We start from the raw sequence: 22,611 nt of genomic DNA, 5'->3' as shown, positions 1-22,611 counted from the left end.
TTTGAGATGGAGTCTCACTCTGTTGCCCAGGCTGGAGTGCAGTGGCGTTATCTCGGTTCACTGCAACCTCTGCCTCCTGGGTTCAAGTGATTCTCCTGCCTCAGCCTCCCGAGTAGCTGGGACTACAGGTGCGTGCCACCACACCTGGCTAATTTTTTGTATTTTTAGTAGTGACGGGGTTTCACCATGTTAGTCAGGATGGTCTCGATCTCCTGACCTTGTGATCTGCCTGCCTTGGCCTCCCAAAGTGCTGGGATTACAGGCCGGCCCTGACTGTTGTTTTTAGTATTGCCTCTCTGAAGAGAATCTTACACTAACTACCTATCTCCTCTGTTTTACAACCTTTTTCCTGAATCTCTTGAAATTGATTTGTTCATCGTGGACAAAATTGCCATTCTTCTTATCTTCTTTTTAGTATTAAGTATGTCTTATCAGTTTGTCTCTGAAATTTTCTACTTTGGTAATGATGCAAACATTTTACTAAACTGAGAAACTTTCTCCCTTCCCTAATTCAGGTATCAAACCACCATCCTGGCTAGTAAGTCTCTATTCTCTATCCCCCAAACTCTTTCTTCTGCATCCTTGTTTAGATGTTTCTGAAAGTTCTTGACCCTTTGATCGTCTCTATTATCTGTCCTTCAGTGACCTCATGGCTTTTGTCATCACCTTAAAGTGAACCTCTTCTAAATTTTCCTCTAGGCTGAAATCTCCACATTTCTAACCACCATGGACACCCTCGCCACCTTTTAAAACCTTTGTTGTCTTTCAAGAACTTTCATAAATTCCATGTCTTCCATGAAAACATCTCAAGTATCTACAGGCAGAAGGAATTTCTCCTTCACTAGTGTCCTGTTGCCTACGATTGTGACATTTATGACCCACTTCCTTACTTAGTATCCATTTGTTAACATAAGTGCTTCTCATTTGCTGGTGGCATTTGGGACACTTTTTATTTTATTTTATTTTATTTTATTTTTTGAGATGGAGTCTCGCTCTGTCAACCAGGCTGGAGTGCAGTGGCATGATCTCAGCTCACTGCAACCTCCACCTCCTGGGTTCAAATGATTCTTCTGCCTCAGCCTCCCGAGTAGCTGGGATTACAGGCATGCACCACCATGCCCAGCTAATTTTTGTATTTTCAGTAGAGATGGGGTTTCATCATGTTGACCAGGCTGGTCTCAAACTCCTGACCTCAGGTGATCCACCTGCCTCGGCCTCCCTAAGTGTTGGGATTACAGGCGTGAGCCACCACACCCGGCGGGACACTTTTTTGTTTTATTTATTTTAATTAGAATAACATGAGGTGTCAAAGTTTTTTTTTTTTTTTTGTGGAGTCTCGCTCTGTCAGGCTGGAGTACAGGGGCGCAATCTCAGCCTACTGCAACCTCTGTCTCCCGGATTCAAGTGATTCTCCTGCCTCAGCCTCCTGAGTAGCTGGGATTACAGGCCTGTGCCACCATGCCCAGCTAATTTTTTTTTGTTTTTAATAGAGTTGGGGTTTCGCCATGTTGGCCAGGCTGGTCTGGAACTCCTGACCTCACGTGACCCTGTGCATCGGCCTCCCAAAGTGCTGGGATTACAGGCGTGAGCCACTGCATCTGGCCATCAAAGTATTTTATTTTTAAATGAATGAATAAACCTATTATTCTTAGAGGTATCAATTTTTCTTTTCATTTGTTTCTTCCTTTCGAGGTTTCAATGTTTTAAAAGAGGTGGATAAACTGATAGGATGTATCCTGCCTATGGATTGTAAAAGGCTGGTTCCACACTTCGCAAGCTTCCCAAGGTCACTGAATTTAACGACATCTTCCGGAGGGTGGGTGTGGTAGGCATTAAAGTTGGCTGTAAGTTTAGAAATTGAATGCATTCCAAACTACCCTTGAAAAGTCCCTTTCATTGAGCATAAAATACAGTACATGAAGATTTTATCTTGTGTTGGAACTTTCTTCAGTTGAGTACCAGATTAAACAGGGGATCTAGAATCTACTCATTAAGATGAGGTATGCAGACTAAGATATGCATGTGGGAACTGAGACCATCTGGGGAATGGTATATTCTTGCTCTCACAGACTCCACTCTAGTGTCTACACACAGTCACTTGTGTGCAGTAGTTCTCTGTATGTGGTCCAAGGACTCCTAGAGGTCTCTAAGACCTTTTCAGAGGGTCCTCAGAGTCAAAATTATTTTCATAATGGTACTAAGATGCTATTTGCCCTTTTGACATATTCTCTCATGAGTGTACAGTGGAGTTTTCCCAAAGGTACATGATGAATACACAATGATCTAAAAAGGCCATTAAAATACTCTCCCTTTTCAACTACATGTCTCTGTGAGGCAGATTTTCTTTGTATACTTCAAGCAAAACCACTTATTGCAAAGGATTGAGTGCAGAAGCAAACATGAGAATCTAGCCATCTTTAGCCAGACATGAAAGAGATTTGCAAAAACATAAGACAGTGCTCTGTTTATGAACTTTTTTGGAAAATTTTTGTGTTAGCATGTAACAGGTTAAAATGAACTAATGAGTAAATATTTTTAAATGTCTCAGTTTTAATTTCATATGTGGTAAATATTGGTAGACATAATTTAAATAAACAAAATACTTTTTGGAGTACTTGGTAGTTTTTATGATTATGAAAGGATCCTAAGCTCAAGAAGTTTCAGAACTGCTGCTTTTGGAAATAAGATACTCCTGAGGCTGGATGCGGTGGCTCACGCCTGTAATCCCTGCACTTTGGGAGACTGAGGTGGGTGTATCACCTGAGGTCAGGAGTTCAAGACCAGCCTGGCCAACATGGTAAAACCCTGTCTCTACTGAAAATACAAAATTAGCCGGGTGTGGTGGGGCATGCCTGTAATCCCAGCTACTCAAGAGGCTGAGGCAGGAGAATCGCTTGAATCTGGGAGGTTGAGGTTGCAGTGAGCCGAGATCACGCCATTGCACTCTAGCCTGGGCAACAAGAGTGAAACTCTGTCTCAAAAACAAAAAAACAAAAAACCCCCCCAAAAAAATCAAACCTACTGATAGTGGAATGACAGTGAAAGTGCCCACACTATTAAAACTGTTTTTCTCTCTGTCTTATTTTTCACCTTCTAGCCTTCTCTCATTCTTTTAGCAAAGCTTTTGAATTTGTCTAAGTTACACATGCGGTATGAGTGTCCACCAAATTTTAAGGAGCAAAATCCAGTTGTGTCTTCTTTGTGCTGTGCTATACTGAAAAAAATAAGACAAATAATCTCCATTGTCTATATAAACCTTACTATGAATGTCATAAATAAAATTTAACCTGTAACTTCTTTTTAAAAATGTTTCTATTTTTTATATTATTGGACGTAGACACGGAGTCTCGATATGTTGCCCAGGCTGGCCTTGATCTCCTGGGCTCAATGATTCTCTAGCCATGGCCTCCCAAAGTGCTGGGATTCTAGGCATGAGCCACCATGCCTGGCCAAACATGTAACTTCTAATAAAGGCTTTATTGTCTGAGAGGTTGGTAAGTTTCCTAAAAGTCAATTATTTAACAGTATATTTTCCCCAGTCATGGTGGTACATATCTGTAGTCCCAGATTCTCAGGGGGCTGAGGCAGGAGTATCACTTGATCCTAGGAGTTCAAGGCCACAGTGTGCTGTGATTACGCCTGTGAATAGCCACTGCACTTCAGCCTGGGCAACATAGCAAGACTCTGTATTAAAACAAAAATAAAAGCATAGTTTCATGAGCCACTCCAAAAAAGACTTTATTTTAGGTCATGTAGTTCATTTGCATGTAGTACTAGTAAAGTTTTGGATAATTTAACAAGATATTTGGAGCATAAATGAAGACCATCTGTGTACATAGATAACAAATTTGTGAGCATTTTGGAGCTTGGAAATTGGAGAGAATTGAGTGCATGTAGGTGGAAAATCTAACCAGATTAGAGTGGTTGTACTACAAATAGGCCCAGCATTTGGTTAAATCTCTGTATTTTACTATCGAGGGACAGTTGTAAAGTACACTCATAAAGGAGGCTTCCATTTCCTCTTCCCTTTTTATCAGAATGATTTAACAAGATCTGAAATTACAAATGTTTCATTTGCATGTTTTATTCCCCAGGAGACTGGTTAAACCCTGAAGCGTGAGTGACAACTGAGGAAAAGGATGTCTTTTGCTGCTATTTTGAAATTGGGTTTTGGGGCTGAAATAATGAGGGCTTCAACCAATTTGGAAAGAGGAAGGAAGGGGTATGATATCACTTCACTTTTCACCTTTCTGATGCACTTTACTTGGAAGGTTACTGTTGAGTTCCTCTAATCCCCTATTTGGCTCCAGGAAGATTTATAAATGTTTTACTCCTTTACTCTTGAGTTTATATAATCTAGAAATTCATTCTGACGTTCCATTTTTTTTTTTTTTTGAGAGGGAATTTCTCTCTCGTTGCCCAGGCTGGAGTGCAGTGGCACGATCTCAGCCCACTGCAACTTCCACCTCCTGGGTTCAAGCGATTCTCTTGCCTCAGCCTCCTGAGTAGTGGGATTACAGGCGCCCACCACTGCGCGTGGCTAATTTTTTGTATTTTTAGTAGAGACAGGGTTTCATCATGTTGGCCAGGCTGGTCTCGAACTCCTGACCTCAGGTGATCCACCCACCTCGGCCTCCCAAAGTACAGGGATTCAGGCATGAGCCACTGCACCAGGCCTCATTCCAAGGTTCTAAATGCCTTTGCTTAGCAAAGCACTATGTGAAAATGTTAGTAAAATTTCTCAACTACTCAGGAGAAATGGCGTTTTAGGGAATTGTGAATTATTTAGTTGACATTCAATTTTTAGAGATGTTACCAAAAATAAATTACTACCAGCTAAATAGTGCTCACCTTTTACCACCAAAGTGAGATGAAGGTGTAAGGTTACTTTGTGTTCTCTGCCTCCTGGACAGAGTATTTAGTGGAAAATCAGTCAACACACTTTCTGGTAGTGTTGGTGGAACAGGAACTTGGTTTTTAGATATTTTTAGCTTGGATGCTGTTTTTCTGAGACTGCCCCTCTTGGATCAAGTGTCAGGTAGGTATCCTTGCAGAATTTGGACAGAACCTGATAGAAGGCCCTGAGCTGACACTTGAAAGTGGATGGGCTGGCTTTGCACTGATGGATTCCCTGAGCCAACAGATTGATTGATGGTACATCCTGATGTCCATCTACCTGGCACTTTGAAGGGATTCTTGCTTCAAGGGAGGCACTCTGAAGAAAAAATAACAAATGTTGATCTGGAGTCTGAAAATATTGTCTATTTGACCCATTCTAGTGTTGTGAATTCCAAGATAAATAAAATAATGCCCTCTTTTGAAGTGGATTACAATAAGGTTAAGAGAGAGAGAGAGATGGTCCAGTGAATGCAAGCAAACATTATTAGTGCTGTGATGTGTGTAAGAGAGAATGCAGGAAATCAAAATGGGAGTCAGTTATCAGTTCCACTGAAGAAGTAGTTGTTAGATGATAGATTTTTTTTAAGGTGCAAAAAAGTTGTAGAAAGAAAACAAATGACCTGTTATCTTTGTCTCCCTTTACCTCCAATCATGCAAACTTGTGGATGTTTTTAAAAAAAAAAAAAGGTTGCCGGGCGCGGTGGCTCATGCCTGTAATCCCAGCACTTTGGGAGGCCGAGGTGGGCGGATCACAAGGTCAGGAGTTCGAGACCACCCTGGCTAACACGGTGAAACCCCATCTCTACCAAAAATACAAAAAAAAATTAGCCGGGCGTAGGTGGTGCATGCCTGTAGTCCCAGCTACTCGGGAGGCTGAGGCAGGAGAATGGCGTAAAACCCGGGAGGCGGAGCTCGCAGTGAGCCGAGATCGCGCCATTGCACTCCAGCCTGGGAGACAGAGCGAGACTCCGTCTCAAAAAAAAAAGTCACTTTTTTGAAGATTAAGGAACATCTGTGAAATTATGCCTTCTCAGAGAGTACCCCAAGATAATTTATCTGGGAACCCTAAAAAGCCATAAAGCGGAAATACAGTTTGAACATCCCCAATCTGAAAATCTGAAATGTGAAATGCTCTAAAATCTGAAACTTTTTGAGTGCCATGAGTGGGAAATTTCACATCTGACTTCATGTGGCAGGTGGCAGTTGAAATGCAGTTAAAACTTTGTTTCAGTCATGCACAGTGGCTCACACCTGTAATCCTAGCACTTTGGGAGGCCGAGGCGGGTGGATCACTTGAGGTCAGGAGTTTGAGACCAGCCTGGCCAACATGGTGAAACCCCATCTCTACTAAAAATACAAAAATTAGCTCGATGTGATGGCAGGAACCTGTAATCCCAGCTACCTGGGAGACTGAGGCAGGAGAATCACTTGAACCTGGGAGGCAGAGGTTGCAGTGAGCCGAGATCGTGCCATTGCACTCCAGTCTGGGTAACGAGAGAAACTCCGTCTCAAAAAAACAAAACAAAACCAAACAAAAAACAAAACAAAACAAAAAAACTTTGTTTCACACATAAAACTATTTATTTATTTATTTAGAGACAGAGTCCTGTTCTGTCACCCAGGCTGGAGTGCAGTGGCATGATCTCGGCTCACTGCAACCTCTGCCTCCTGGGTTCAAGTGATTCTCATGCCTCAGCCTCCTGAGTAACTGGGACTATAGGCGCCCGCCACCACGTCAGCTAATTTTTGTATCTTTAGTAGAGATGGGGTTTTGCCATGTTGTCCGGGCTGGTCTCGAACTCCTGACCTCAAGTGACTTGCTCGCCTTGGCCTCCCAAAGTGCTGGGATTATAGGCGTTAGCCACCACACCCGGACAATTTTATGTATAAATTTTTAAAAAATATTGTGTAAAATTACCTTTTGTCTGTGCATATAAGATGTATATGAAACATAAATGAATTTCACATTCAGACTTGGATCCCTCCCCAAGATATCTCACTATGTTAGTCTGTGAACATTTCTTTGCAATTCCCCAGCCTGACCTCAGGCCAAAGATTAGATATAAAATCTGATTATGTTTTAGGATGACACAAATTGAGACCAACACACCATTTCCCTTCTTTCTCCTTTGCCTTTCCCTCCCCTAAATCACAACAATTAAAAAGCAAAAAACATCCAGTCGATGAAGACTGCCATGATAGCTGCAGAAATGTCAAAATCCTTACTCTCAACTACCACGACCACAACAAATTTGCTGCTCTAGTGGCAGAAGCTAGCACACTTGGTGTTTGTCCTATCAGAACCAACAAACATTTGGTTCTCTGTTGAACTGAACATGGAGGCCTCTCGGAAGTGTGCTGGAGAGTATATTGCAAAGGAACTATTACGAGGTTGGCAGGGTGGGAAGTAAAGTTCTAAATTGAGAATTATTTGAAACATTTTCAAGCTAAAGGCTGCTTTTTTTTTTTTTTTTTTTTTTCTGGTAGTTTTGAGATAAGATAACCGGAGTTGAAGGAGGAAAGTTTCCACATTCTTGTTATGACACGGGCTTCCTGTTTACACCTTTGGAGGGAAAATGGTATACATGGGTTCCTGAAGTTCTATTTTCAGCATGTTTGTTGCTCATTCAACAATCATTGGGTTAGGCCCTGGGGCAATAGAAATGACTGGCATGGGGCCTATAGGAGTTGGAGTCCAGGGAAGATGTGAGCCTGTAAAGGTCATTAAATCATAGTATGAGAGGAACTGTGAGGGAAATTTGGAGGTCAGGAGGCATTATTCTATGAAAAAAAAAAAAAAACATCAAAGTTAAGTTCCCAGACCATTAACCCAAAGCCAGTTTTTACTTTTAATATTGCTAGTAATAATACCTGAGCTTTATTCAGACTTAATAAGTCCCAGGAAGAATTCTAAACCTTTATCTAATCCTTTCAATAGTTCTATGAGGTACTATTATTATCCCCATTTTGATAGACAAACAGGCATGAAGAAATCGAATAATTTGTTCAGGTAGTCCTACTACAAAGCTGCCATTCAGCATTTTGAAAGAAGTGAATGGTTGAGCACAGCTTGCCTATTTTGTCTATACAGGCTTCTACATTAGATACCCTTTTAGCATCTGTTTTTAATAGTTAATTGGCCTTGAACTTGTCTCAGAGGCATGAAAAATACAAAAAATTAAAAAAATAGTTAATTGGTGCACATAAAGTTTAATGATATCAGTTTCTTATCTGTTTCCTCCTTTTTATTCTAACTTCCTTGAGAGCAGGAACTTTGTCTCGTTTGCAATAGAAGTCCCAGCATGCAGCGTGGGGGCCTATTCAAAATATTTGTTGAATGAATTCATAGATTCAGGTATTTTGAAATTCAGAATGAAGAATTCTTTGAGGACATACTGACTTTTTGTAACATGTTTGTCAGTGCTTTGCAAAAATTAGGTATTTAATAAATGTTTGGAGAATGAATAAATGAAATTGTTAACGTTTTTGAATAGGGGACAGGGCTGACTGATTCAAAAAGACAGTGTCATTTCTTTCTTTCTTTCTTTTTTTTGTGACAAGGTCTCACTCTGTCGCCCAGGCTAGAGTGCAGTGGCACAATCATGGCTCACTGCAGCCTCGACTTCCCTGGGCTTAAGCAATCCTCCCACCTCAGCCTTCTGGGTTGCTGGGAATTATAGGCACATGCCACCATGCACGGCTGTTTTTATTCCTGTATTTTGCAGAGACAGGGTTTCACCATGTTGCCCAGGCTGGTCTGGAAGTCCTGGGCTCAAGTGATCCACCTGCCTCGGCCTCACAAAGTGCTGGGATTACAGGTGTGGGCCACTGCGCTCAGCCAGATTGTGTCATTTCTTATTGAAATATAGATTTTGAATTCCCTGTTCATTTAGTTCCTTTTAAATTCTATGATTCTGGGTTGGGTGTGGTGGCTCATGCCTGTTATCCCAGCACTTTGGGAGGCCAAGGCAAGCAGACAACTTGAGTTCAGGAGTTTGAGACCAGTCTGACCAACGTGGTGAAACCCTGTTGCTACTAAAAATACAAAAATTAGCCAGGCATGCTGGTGCACGCCTATCATCCCACCTACTCAGAAGGCTGAGGCAGGAGAATCGCTTGAAACCTAGAGGCAGTGGTTTCAGTGAGCTGAGATTGCGCCAGATTGCAGTGAGCCAGGCTGGAATGCCTGGGCAACAGAGCAAGACTCCGTCTCAAAAAAAATTAAAAAAAAATAATAAATAAATAAATAATTAAATTGTATGATTCTGGGTTTTCCCAAGTTTTTTAGTGTTTTGCCAATTTAGTGAATGTCTTTTAATACATAGAAAATGCTGCTGAGCATGCAAAAAGAATAAGAGAGTAAAATGATTTAAGATGACTCTGGCCTTGATCTGGGAAGTTTTCCTTGTTTATAGATAAGATTTAAATACACAGGAACCCATCAACTAATCTCTGTTTTTCTCCTTTCTATTTTACTTAAAAAAGTCTGGACTTCCATTATCTACAGTTCTGTTCAGTGATGAACACTTACGTTTAGGATTGGTGCATGTTGGACAAGATCCACTGAGCTTTTTTTGAGGATAGTGTGATAATGAGGTACCACAGCTGGATTTGTAGCATATTTTCTGGCCCAGTGCATTTCCTTCCACAGTAGAATGGGAGTAGATATAAGAGTGAGGTGGGGACTGCACTGATGTGGAGTTTGAAAAAGCTCCCTTTTAGAAAGCCTTCCTTTCATCTCTGTTCTAATATCTATGTGTGTATAAAGTAATATGGACACATATTCTTTTTTTTTTTTTTTTTTTGAGACAGAGTCTCGCTCTGCCACCCAGGCCAGAGTGCAGTGGTGCAATCTCGGCTCACTGCAATCTCTGCCTGCCAGGTTCAAGCGATTCTCATGCCTCAGCCTCCTGAGTAGCTGGGATTATAGTTGCCTGCCACCATGCCCAGCTAATTTTTTGTATTTTTAGTAGAGACGGGGTTTCACTATGTTGGCCAGGCTGGTCTCGAACTCCTGACTTCAAGTGGTCCACCCGCCTTGGCCTCCCAAAGTGTTGGGATTTACAGGCATGAGCCACCGCGCCCGGCTAGGACACGTATTCTTATACCATTTACAGCCAAAATATTTTTATATTAGAACTACTCACAAGTAGCTGGGATGTATAGTCCATCCAGTGTCCTCTGCCACTGGACTTGTAACATAGCTTATGGAGGAGCTTGGCTATGATATGGATTCTGTAGAATGGGAGAGAGTTTATTAGGAGGAAGAGTGAGTATCAACATCTCACTTGGATTTAGGGACAGTTCTAGGCTGTGCAACCTGAAACAACACACCCAGTGGTAAAACTATGCTTGCAGAATGTGTATCGAATCTTGCTGAGTCACATCTCTTCTCTGACACTCTTTCCAGCTTCCTGTGAAATCTTGTCAAAATGGGACTTGATGGGTAAAAATTTTGAAGTTTTGGTAGCTTGGTATTTATTCCATAGGATTATGGTACAAGATATAAAAGTGACTTTTGGCAGATTTAAGAGGATATATCAGTTACATCTTTACTTCCTTGCTAGGGGTTTGTTCATGTAGGGCTTTTGTTACTCAAAGTGAGATTATGGGCATATTCACTTTGCGTGTTGTTTAATGTTCACATTTGGCTTATTTGTGCCTATGTTATCTGTAATAGAAACTGGTAAATGCTTAGCCTGTGTGGGGTTGGTCTTGGCATTTTAATTAGCATTTATGATACTTGAGTATTTCCTACCTGCGGGAACTACTATGGTTACATCGTTTTGTCACATAATTAGAGTATAAAATAATGACACTTTCTTTTTAGTCCCAGAAATCCTGGATTAAAGGAGTATTTGACAAGAGAGAATGTAGCACAATCATACCCAGCTCAAAAAATCCTCACAGGTAAAATTTTCAATTACATTCTTCTTTTAAAAGCAACACTACCTGATGGACTATTTATAGAAACTTAGAAATATGACTTGTTTCGAAGTTTTGATCATATCTATAAAGTTAGAATTTTCAATGTTTATTTCTTTCACTTTATAAAAATAATACATGATTATTGTAGAAAATCTGGGAAGAACAGGGACCTTGTCAATTTTTACCTTACTCTTACTCCAGTGTCTGTGACAGTGCCTGCCACATAGTAGGCTCTTGATAAATATCTGTGTTTTTGTTTTTGTTTTTTTTTGTTTTTTTGAGACGAAGTCTCGCTCTTGTCCTCCAGGCTGGAGTGCAATGGCGCAATCTCAGCTCACTGCAACCTCCACCTCCTGGGTTCAAGCGATTCTCCTGCCTCAGCCTCCCGAGTAGCTGGGATTACAGGCACCTGCCACCACGTCCTTCTAATTTTAGTATTTTTAGTAGAGACAGGGTTTCACCGTGTTAGCCAGGATGGTCTCAATCTCCTGACCTCGTGATCCACCCACCTCGGCCTCCCAAAGTGCTGGGATTACAGGCGTGAGCCACCGAGCGATAAACATCTGTTTAAGGAATTTAATGAAGTATAAAGAAGTTATTCTTAATGCCGTCACTGTTAATATTGTCGTGGATTTCATTCTACTTGATTCTTCTGTTCCTCTTGATGGGGGGATAGACGTTACAGAAATATCTAGTGTTACATCCATTTCACTGGGTTGGAATCAATAAATTACATTTTCTGAATACTGAATATTCAAAATATTGTGAATGTTTCTCATCCCCAACTAAAGTATCTGTGGAAAATAGTGACTGGTATATTTCAGTACACTGTGCCCAGATTAGATGAACAGGTAATTTCAGTTCCGTTTTCCTTCCATAGACTTTATTTTTATGGAATGCTTTATGAATTTGCATGTCATCCTTGAGCAGGGGCCATGCTAATCTTCTCTGTATCATTCCAATTTTAGTATGTGTGCTGCCGAAGCGAGCGCCCATAGGCTTTTGGATTGAGCAGATAATCGGTAGCAGAATGGAATAATTTGAGTTTGACTACTGAGTTCTTGACAATGCTTTGAAAGCTCTACTTGTAAAACAAAGGTCAAAAAAGCAACTAGTGAAAGATAGGGGAAGAAAGGGCTACGGAAAATTCCTCTGGGTAATCAGGTCTGTGAAATTAAGATTGACATTGCCCTTGGAAAAATAAATTAAAAGGAAAATAGTAGAGTAATATTTTAAGTAAAGGAACCAACCTATTTTTAGATTTTTTTGGGCATTTGTCCTTATATGCCTTTAAGGTTTAGAACTCATAACTATGTGTTATGAAGGGTAGCATGGTAAGGTTTTTGAAATTCTAGTTCTTTGGAGATGACTGAAATAGTGTTCCTTGCCTTTGTTAAATATTTACTAGTCCCACCCTTATTGAATTACCTATGATTTGTAAGTCTTGTGATTGGAAATTCTCTTTTTACCTGCTTAAGAAAGGTTTATAGTATGCCAAGATAACCTTGTTTTTCCCCTTCATTTTTTATGACATCATGTGGTGGTGACTGCAATGGAATGCAAGTTGATTCAGGTGGCTCATTTTGTGTCTGTGAATAAAAAAATCATTTTTACAATAATCTTGAATCTCAAAAAAAAGTGATGAAATTACTGAGTCTTTTACTAGCCCATAGACTCAAGAAGAGTATCAACGATTGTAATTCCATGAATGTTCCAAGGCATGATGTACTTTTAGCAAGTGAAAAAACTGTCTCTATATTGTGGGATTGTAGATAAAAGTTAATGTATGATTATGGCTATTTCTTCTAGCCAGCCTTTTTTTTAGATCCTAGTAAAATTCTCAGAATTGAGGCTTTTTTGCAGTTTTCTTCATTATTGGTGCACAGGAAGTGGGTGATAATTCACTTTTTAAAATATCGATAAAAGTTTGTTTTATTATTTTTGTAGCTCCCAATAAGAAACAAATCTGATACACTTGATTATAACATCTTTTTCCTTCTCATTTTCAATTTACTGTTGAAGGAAAGCTTCTGAGAAAAGGCATTCCCAAAAGGCTGGGACAGGAAGAAATAAAAGTCCTGAATATTAGTTTCTGAATAACTTAGAGCGGCCCTTATTTTAGGAACATTACCTTTTCTTCCATTATTTTAACCAGACTTCCCTGTTAATACTTCTTCACACACACACACACACACACAGACACACATACACACACATATTTTGAGACAGGATCTTGCTGTGTCTCCCACGTTGCCGTACAGTGGCATGATCTTGGCTTACTGAAGCCTCGACCTCCTGGACTCAAACAACCCTCCCATCTTAGCCTCCCAAGTAGCTGGGACCACAGGCACATATCAGCACACAGGGCTAATTTTTTGAATTTTTATAAGAGTCAAGGTCTCATTATGTTGCCCAGGCTAGTCTTGGACTCCTGAACTCAAGCAATCCTCTCACCTCAGCCTCACAAAGTGCTGGGATTACAGGCATAAGCCACTGTGCCTGGCCCAAAAATATAATTGATGACAACAGTGCTAACCCCTAAATCTATAAGGTTCTTCTGAATAATAAAAAAGAAAGATTAATAAAGGATAATTTGTAATTATACCAAATGTCCCTTATTTGATAGTGCTTTATGGTTTTAAAGTGGTTTACATATATCTATTTTCTTGATTCTCAAGAAATCTGTGTTATCTTCATAGTTTAATAATAATAGTAGCTACCATTATTGTACACACTGTCTTTACCAGGTACCATAAGACACATTACATATTATTATCTCTGATAATTATTTTAATAACCTTATGAAGCAGATATTATTTTCAGATATAAAAACTGGGGCTTAGAGTAATTGTTAAATCAATGAGATTTAAATTGAGGTATTTTGGTTCTAAACTGAATGTTGTATTAATTAGATCACAGTTTCTGCAGTAATTATATGTGGTAAATGCCATAATGGAATATTTGGAACATGATATATGAATTTCAGCAAACCTTGATTTCTAGATCACGGAAAATAATAGATATTTACTGTACAAGCATTAAATGTATTTTCAGATACACCAACAAACTAACAGAGGTTTTATTTCTTTAATTTAGATGTACTCCAGTATGCCAAGTCTGCCAGAATTTAATCAGGTAAGACTTAGATAAGCAAGATTCCTTTTAGCTTTTAGGCACCCTATTTAAAATTCACTGGGACAGTTTCCTCATATCTTGAATGTACTCAGTAAATGGTGCATGCCATTTACCTTTCCAAGGGAAGTTTTAAAAAGATGTTTTTGATGGAGAGTAAGTATTCGAACGTAATAGACTACTTGAATTACTGAGACATGTAAATTGGCTAAGGGCCTTCGACAAGAATTTCTACCAAGGGAAACACTTGTAAAGCATTACATTTTAGTTTTATGATCACATTTGGATAATGAAGACGCTGCATGTGCATACGGGACTGTAATTGATGTATGACTTGCAGGTACCTTGTATGCATACTAAGCTTATGGGCAAAAAGCTGTTTAGTGCAATACAAATTTTAACAGTGATTTGCATTTTAAACTATGTGACCGTTTTTACCTTTCTCTTTTGTAAGTAGAAGGAAATGAAATTTTCTTAATTCTGATCATAGCCTGAAGTTTATATAATGGATTGAACCAAAGTTAAATTTATTCTTGGAAAAAAACATTTGGGACTAGGCACGGTCACTCACACCTGTTATCCCAGGATTCTGGGAGGCCAAGGCGGATGGACTGCTTGAGCTCTGATTTGAGACCAGTTTGGACAACATGGTAAAACCCTGTCTCGACGTACAAAAGCAAAAACAAAACCCCAAAAATTGTAGCGGGACTTGTTGGTGTGTGCCTGTATACTCAGCTACTCGGAAAGCTGAGGTGAGAGGATTGCTTGAACTTGGGAGGTCAAGGCTTCAGTGAGCTGTGATTACGCCACTGCACTCCCACCTGGGTGGCAGAGTAGGACCCTGTCTCAAATAAAAAATAAAATAAAATAAAAAATTGGAACCCTCAGTTTAGCAAATCATGGGGAGAGGAAACCAGCATCCACAGATATGGAACGAGAAGAAGGAGGAGGTTGCTGGAGGAAGAGTTTCTACTTGGCTGACCTCTCACTTTTTCCTCAATTTTTTTCTTTCCTTTTAGTAATTATTTAAAATTTTGCTCTTAGCTTGGTGCAAACGTAATTGCGGTGTTTGCTACTGAAAGTAATGGTGAAGACCACAATTAATTTTGCATAAACCTAATAAAATGCAAAGCAAAATAAGAATATAATGAAAAGACCTCATATATTCTACCTAGTTTCTACTATATTCTTTAGAAACTCTCCTTCTCAATGTCCTCCAAAATCTTAACCCCACAACCTTCAGAGACAACTAACGTGAACATATTGGAAAAGCATCTACTTTTATACCTCTCAGAAATTAAAAATGGTTAAAAACTAGTCATTTTTGCACATAGATGAGACTAGTTTTATTTTTTTGATAGGGAGAGCCAAATGTCCTAATACGAGTTACTGAGCAGTCTCTCCTAGTCTCACTCATTTCTGATGCTGTCTGTGTTATATACCACATTTCCATCCATCTATAGCTTTGTTTCTGAGCTTTCTTTTCAGTATTTTGATCTACTTCTATGCTTGTCAAATGCCACTCTGTTTCATTATTATAGTTTTGTAATATATGTCTTGATATCTGATAGGGTAAGTTTCCTATACTTTATTTATCTTTTAAAAATTGTTTTTACTTTTCAAAACACTTTTATGCATTTATTTTATTTTATTTATTTTATTTTTTTTAGTATTTATTGATCATTCTTGGGTGTTTCTCGGAGAGGGGGATTTGGCAGGGTCATAGGACAATAGTGGAGGGAAGCTCAGCAGATAAACATGTGAACAAGGGTCTCTGGTTTTCCTAGGCAGAGGACCCTGCGGCCTTCCGCAGTGTTTGTGTCCCTGGGTACTTGAGATTAGGGAGTGGTGATGACTCTTAACGAGCATACTGCCTTCAAGCATCTGTTTAACAAAGCACATCTTGCACCGCCCTTAATCCATTTAACCCTGAGTGGACACAGCACATGTTTCAGAGAGCACGGGGTTGGGGGTAAGGTTATAGATTAACAGCATCCCAAGGCAGAAGAATTTTTCTTAGTACAGAACAAAATGGAGTCTCCTATGTCTACTTATTTCCGCACAGACACGGTAACAATCTGATTTCTCTTCCTTTTCCCCACATTTCCCCCTTTTTCTATTTGACAAAACCGCCATCGTCATCATGGCCCGCCCTCAATGAGCTGTTGGGTACGCCTCCCAGACGGGGTGGCGGCTGGGCAGAGGCGCCCCCCACCTCCCGGACGGGGCGGCTGCCAGGCGGAGATGCTCCTCACTTCCCGGACGGGGCGGCTGCCGGGCGGAGGGGCTCCTCACTTCCCCGACAGGGCGGCCGGGCAGAGACGCTGCTCACCTCCCAGATGGGGTGGCGGTCGAGCAGAGACACTCCTCAGTTCCCAGACGGGGTCGCGGCGGGGCAGAGGCGCTCCTCACATCCCAGACGGGGTGGCGGGGCAGAGGCGCTCCCCACATCTCAGACGACGGGTGGCCAGGCAGAGACGCTCCTCACTTCCCAGACTGGGCCGCCGGGCAGAGGGGCTTCTCACATCCCAGATGATGGGCGGCCAGGCAGAGACGCTCCTCACTTCCCAGACGGGGTGGCGGCTGGGCAGAGGCTGCAATCTCGGCACTTTGGGAGGCCAAGGCAGGCGGCTGGGAGGTGGAGGTTGTAGCGAGCCGAGATCACGCCACTGCACTCCAGCCTGGGCAACGTTGAGCACTGAGTGAGCGAGACTCCGTCTGCAATCCCGGCACCTCGGGAGGCCGAGGCGGGCAGATCACTCACGGTCAGGAGCTGGAGACAAGTCCGGCCAACACTGCGAAACCCCGTCTCCACCAAAAAATACAAAAACCAGTCAGGCTTGGCGGCGCGCACCTGCAATCCCAGGCACTCGGCAGGCTGAGGCAGGAGAATCAGGCAGGGAGGTTGCAGTGAGCCGAGATGGCGGCGGCACAGTCCAGCCTTGGCTAGGCATCAGAGGGAGACCGTGGAGAGAGGGGGAGAGGGAGACCGTGGAGACGGAGAGGGAGTGGGAGAGGGAGGAGGGGGAGCGGGAGCGGGAGAGGGAGCGGGACACTTTTATGCATTTATACAAGTTTTTTTTTTTTTTAATTGAAAGAAAATTTTAGCCAAGTGTGGTGGGCACATGCTTGTAGTCCTAGCTACTCAGGAGATTGAGGATGGGGGATAGCTTGCGCCAAGGAGTTCACATTCAGCCTGGGCAACGCAGCAAGATCCTGCTCAAAAAGAAAAAGAAAAAGTAAACATTTTCTTTAAAATAGTATGTTTTAAAAAGTAGTTCCGCTACATTGCAATGCTATCATTAAAAAAAAAAATTCTAATTTTTAAAGGCAAGGTCTTGCTCCTTCTCCCAGGCTGAAGTGCGGTGGTACAGTCATAGCTCATTGCAACCTCAAACTCTTGGATTCAAGTGATCCCCACTCTTCAGCCTCCTGAGTAGCTACCCCCCTCCTGGCATGTACCACTGTGTCTGGCTGATTTTTTTTGTTTTTTATTTTTTATAGAGATGGGTTCTTGCTATGTTGCCCAGGCTGTTCTAGAACTCCTGGCCTTGAGTGATCCTCCTGCCTCGGCCTCCCAAAGTGCTGGGAGCCACCGCACCTGGACTGTATTGCAATACTTAAAAATAATCCTAAATCTCCTTGTCAATAAGTGACTGTAATATATATATAATATATATATGTATTATATATATAATACATATATATATATTTTTGAGACAGAGTCTAGCTCTGTCACCCAAGCTGGAGCGCAGTGGCGCAATCTTGGCTCACCACAACCTCCACCTCCCAGGTTCAAGCGATTCTCGTGCCTCAGCCTCCCGAGTAGCTGGGATTACAGGCGCCCACCACCACGCCTGGCTAATTTGTTGTATTTTTAGCAGAGATGGGGTTTCACCATGTTGGTCAGTGTGATTTTGAACTCCCGACCTTAAATGTTCCGCCCTCCTCGGCCTCCCAAAGTGCTGGGATTACAGGCGTGAACCACCGTGCCCGGCCGATTTAATATAAATTTTAGAATCACATTGTCGTGTTCCCTGAAATATATTTTGAGATTTTGATTTTTTTTTCTTTTTAAATTTATTTTATTCTTTGTTTCTAACATGGCTGTGAAATGCTCTGAGTGATGGGTATTTTACTGAATTTATAAAACAATTTGAGAGGGAATTGACATTTTTTTAACCCCCCTGCTGGAATTGACATTTATATAAAGTGAGCTTTTAGTACTTGTTAGTGATATGTTCTTTGAGACTTCAAAAGTTGTAATTAAAGAGACAAACATGAATATATATTTTTTAATTTTGGAGGTCTGTTTCTTCTATGGGACCTTGCTACAATTTAATGAACTAGAAAAAAAAAGAATAAAATGTCAACTCAAATCAAATAGATAATCAGAATAGAAATATACTTAAGCTGAACGTTGGTTTGCACTAAAGAACTGCCTTATAAAAGCATAATGAGTTATCTCTCCAGATGAGGTTACCTCAATTTATGTTCTGTGTAGAAAAAGCCAGGCAGATGAATCATTATTTGTCTTGTGTTTGAATAGATGCTGCTTCATTTTGAAGGGTGACCCTTGTTCCAAAAGATGATCAGATGTCACCATTCTAACTAGTAGATCCTGATTATGTATATTTGGTACATTTGGGATTACTGTGCCTCCCTTTACATTAAGAACCTTTCCATATGGAACCCCAATATTCTTACTTTGTCTTTTTTTTGTTTGTTTTTTTGTTTTTTTTTGAGACGAAGTTTTGCTCTTGTTACCCAGGGTGAAGTGCAATGGTGTGATCTCGGCTCACAGTAACCTCTGCCTTCTAGGTTCAAGCAATTCTCCTTCCTCAGCCTCCCGAGAAGCTGGGATTACAGGCACTTGCCACCACACCTGGATAATTTTTGTATTTTTAGTGGAGACAGGGTTTCACCATGTTGGCCAGGCTGGTCTTGAACTCCCGACCTCATGTGATCCACCCACCTCAGCCTCCCAAAGTGGTGGGAATACAGGCGTGAGCCACCGCGCCCGGCCTTACGTTGGTTTTTACATACACAGAAGTTTTCATCACCTGCGCTTGTTCTGGTTATCTTTTTTTTTGAGACAGAGTCTCCCTCTGTCGCCCAGGCTGGAGCGCAATGGCTCAATCTCGCCTCACTATAACTTCCGCTTCCCGGGTTCAAGCGATTCTCGTGCTTCAGCCTCCTGAGTAACTGAGATTACAGGCACGTGCCACCACGCTCAGCTGATTTTTGTATTTTTAGTAGAGATGGGGTTTCACCATGTTGGCCAGGCTGGTCTTGAATGCCTGACCTCAAGTGATCCGCCCGCCTTGGCCTCCCAAAGTGCTGGCATTACAGGCGTGAGCCACCGCGCCCAGCCCTGTTCTAGTTCTCTGAAGAGATTGTAAGTTGTAGACACTTCTGTTTCCCCTGTAACTTCTCACCATGTGCTACCTGACATGCTGCTCAATACAGTAGATGCACAATAAGTATCCTTAGCCCACTGATCACCTCTTTCAGAGCAGGGTCCTGCAACACTGAGCATTGCTACAGGTTCTCAGTTACACAATGAAAGGAAATGGAAGGCATTAGAGACCACCTTGTCCAACCAATCCTTACATTACTGCAGTTGAAGAAATAGAGGCTTTGGGAGAGTAGAGATTTGCATGGCGTTGGCCATCTCCTGGTCCAGTGCTTTTGCTCCAGGACACATCACTTCCTAGATGCTTCCTGTTTATGGCCTAGGCTGCCTGCACTTCAGCTCTTGTTTTTGGTTCCCCTGCTTGTCAGGTACAATCCACTGTTCTATAGCCAGGATTTTAGTCATCTAGAGCTACCATAACAAAATACCACAAACTAGGTGGCTTAAACAACAGAAATGAACTTTTCACAGTTCTGGAGGTCAGAAATCCAAGACCAAGTTGTTTGCAGGGTTGGTTTCTCTTGTGATCTCTCCTTGGCTTGCAGATGGCCACCTTCTTATTGTGTCTTCAGATGGTTTTTCTCTGTGTGCACACATCCTGGGGATCTCTCCTTCTTCTAAGGACATCATTTCTATCAAATTAATCCTTCATCCTTATGACTTAATTTAACTTTTTTTTTTTTTTTTTTTTTGAGATGAAGTTTCACTCTTATTTCCCAGGCTGGAGTGCAATGGTGCAATCTCAGTTCACTGCAACCTCCGCCTCCTGGGTTCAAGCGATTCTCCTGTGTTAGCCTCCCGAGTAGCTGGGATTACAGGCACCTGCCACCACACCTGGCTAATTTTTTGTATTTTTAGTAGAGATGAGGTTTCACCATGTTGGCCAGGCTGGTCTCGAACTCCTGACCTCAGGTGATCTGCCCACCTCGGCCTCCCGAAGTGCTGGGATGAAAGGCGTGAGACACTGTGCCCTGCTGAATTTAACTAAACTTTAAGGAGGTAATTAATGCAGTCACATTAGGGGTCAGAGCTTCAGCATATGAATTTTGTCGGAAAACAATTCAGTCCATAACAGCTAGCCACATTTCTCCACCATGTACTCAAATGTATTTGTCTCTATTGTCTCTTTGGAACATTTTGGAAATTGAGCTCTGGCCCTGTCTAGATTTCTTTACGTTTTTTTCTTCTCACTGTATGTATTTGTCATCAGATAAGCAGATATATAGAAGTTAAATATAACATTTACTAATGTATACTGCACCTTACGTAGTCCATGGAATTAATTGTGCATCAGAATATAGACACAGAAATTTAGAATGAAAAGCTGTCAAGAAGAATATTGACTCTTTCAGGCGGGGCATTGCAGGCATTACTATCTAGCTGGAGGCAGGGCAGTTGAGGAAAACTGTGGACCAGGATGCAATTTTTAATTAAAGAAGGTTTAGAAATTTGGAAGGAGTAGTCCCCCCTTTTCTGCCATTTTACCTTCCATTGTTTCAGTTTCTCATGGGCCAAAAAGATGAAATAGAAAATCCCAGAAAAAAAGCAATTTATGGGTTTAAAATTGCGTGCCATTCAGAGTGGCATGATAAAATCTCTTGCCATTTGCTTTGTCCAACCTAGGACATGAATCATTCCTTTGTCCAGCCTAGCCATGCTACAGACGCTCCCCACCCGTTAGTGGCTTAGTAGCTGTCAGGGTTATCTGATTGACTGTCTTGGTATTGCAGTACTTGAATCCAAGTAACCCTTCATAATGGCTCCAAAGTGCAAGAGTAGTGATGCAGGCAATTTGGACATGCCAAAGAGCCATAAAGTGCTTTCTTTAAGTGAAAAGGTGAAAGTTCTCAGCTTAATAAGCTAAGAATAAAAGTTAGCTGAGGTTGCTAAGATCTGTGGTACAAATCCATCTTCTATCCATGAAATTGTGAAGAAAGAAAAAGAAATTCATGCCAGTTTTACTGCTGTACCTTCAGTTGCAAAATTATGGCCACAGGGCCATAATTTTGATAAATGCTTAGTTAAAATGAAACAGTCGTTGCATTCGTGGGTGGAAGACATGAACAGAAACCTGTTCTGACTGACAGCAATTAGGTTTGGTACTATCTGCGGTTTTGGGCACCCGCTGGAGGTCTTGGAACATATGCCCTGAAGGTAAGGGAGAACTACTGCTACATATATATTTTTTCTTGAGACGGGCTTCATAACTTCATTATTTATCTATTTTTCAGAATTCCTGAGTGTAGGCTTCATAACTTTAATCAGAGACACAAAGTTACTTATGGGTCTTAAAATCAAGAATGACAATGGTTTAGAGTATACTTTGTCTTTGACTATATATGACTATATATATATAACTTTGACTATATATGACTATATATATGACTATATATATGACTATATATGACTATATATGACTGTATATGACTATACATATGACTGTATATATGACTATATATATATTAAAGCCAGTCAAATTTAGCAGTGGGGGGTTGTATACCAACTTTAGTGACACTAATGTTAGTAAGTTGTGATAACCTACTACCATCAGAGCAGCCTGCCTTTGGCAATATTGAATGCAAATTAACATCTTAAAATAATGATTAAAAATCCCAGCACTTTAGGAGACTGAGGGAGAAGGATTGCTGGAGCCCAGGAGTTCAAGACCAGCTTGGGCAACATGGCAAAACCCCAAATTAGCCGGACGTGATAGTCGTTGCCTGTAATTCCAGCTGCATGGGAGGCTGAGGTGGGAGAATTGATTGAGCACGGGAAGTTGAGGCTGCAGTGAGCCATGGTCACACCACTGCACTCCAGCCTGGGTGACAGAGTAAGACCTTATCTCAAACTAAACAGTGAAAAAAGTGAGAATGTTATAATAATTTAAAAAAATTTTTTTACAAAGGAAATGTGTCCTTGCTAGTACTTGACATTGTCAGCCATTTTCAGTTAAAACTTGATGGTGTGTGAATAGCAGCACCTAATTGTGAAAAGACCATTGTTGGCTTGCAGAACACCTCGTCTGTGTACTCAAGGTAGCAAAGGAATAACGTCATGGTGGATTAGTGCATGGAGCCATGTGTGGTTTGTAGACTCATAGGACTGATGACTAGGCTTTTTGGAACGTGTAAACAAACCCAAGTCTGAAGATTTTAATAGATGAAGATAATTTCTTAAAAGTGTGCATTTTAGAAAAATATTGTAAAATAGCCGGGAGCAGTGGCTCACGACTGTAA

The 22,611-nt window shown here is 41.2% G+C and overlaps 1 protein-coding gene and 1 non-coding gene across 9 annotated transcripts in view; one reads left to right on the top strand and one right to left on the bottom strand.

Moving 5' to 3' along the window:
• Positions 1-22,611, top strand: part of TRPM6 (transient receptor potential cation channel subfamily M member 6) — a 163,738-nt gene that overhangs the window by 18,478 nt on the left and 122,649 nt on the right. For all 8 annotated transcript variants that reach the window (XM_016960963.4, XM_009456736.5, XM_063787774.1 and 5 more), the window contains exons 2-3: positions 10,730-10,809; positions 13,924-13,962. In XM_016960963.4, the coding sequence (XP_016816452.2) occupies positions 10,730-10,809; positions 13,924-13,962 (119 nt within the window). The remainder of the gene's footprint in view (positions 1-10,729; positions 10,810-13,923; positions 13,963-22,611) is intronic.
• LOC112204524 (U6 spliceosomal RNA) lies at positions 11,713-11,819 on the bottom strand. Its single transcript, XR_002938156.1, has one exon. It is a non-coding gene; the product is annotated as a U6 spliceosomal RNA (small nuclear RNA).

The sequence above is a fragment of the Pan troglodytes genome, chromosome 11 (genome assembly GCF_028858775.2).
Source record: "Pan troglodytes isolate AG18354 chromosome 11, NHGRI_mPanTro3-v2.0_pri, whole genome shotgun sequence".
Taxonomy (NCBI): domain Eukaryota; kingdom Metazoa; phylum Chordata; class Mammalia; order Primates; family Hominidae; genus Pan; species Pan troglodytes.
The sequence above is the reverse complement of the archived record's forward strand: the minus strand, read 5'-3'. Positions and strand labels throughout refer to the sequence as shown.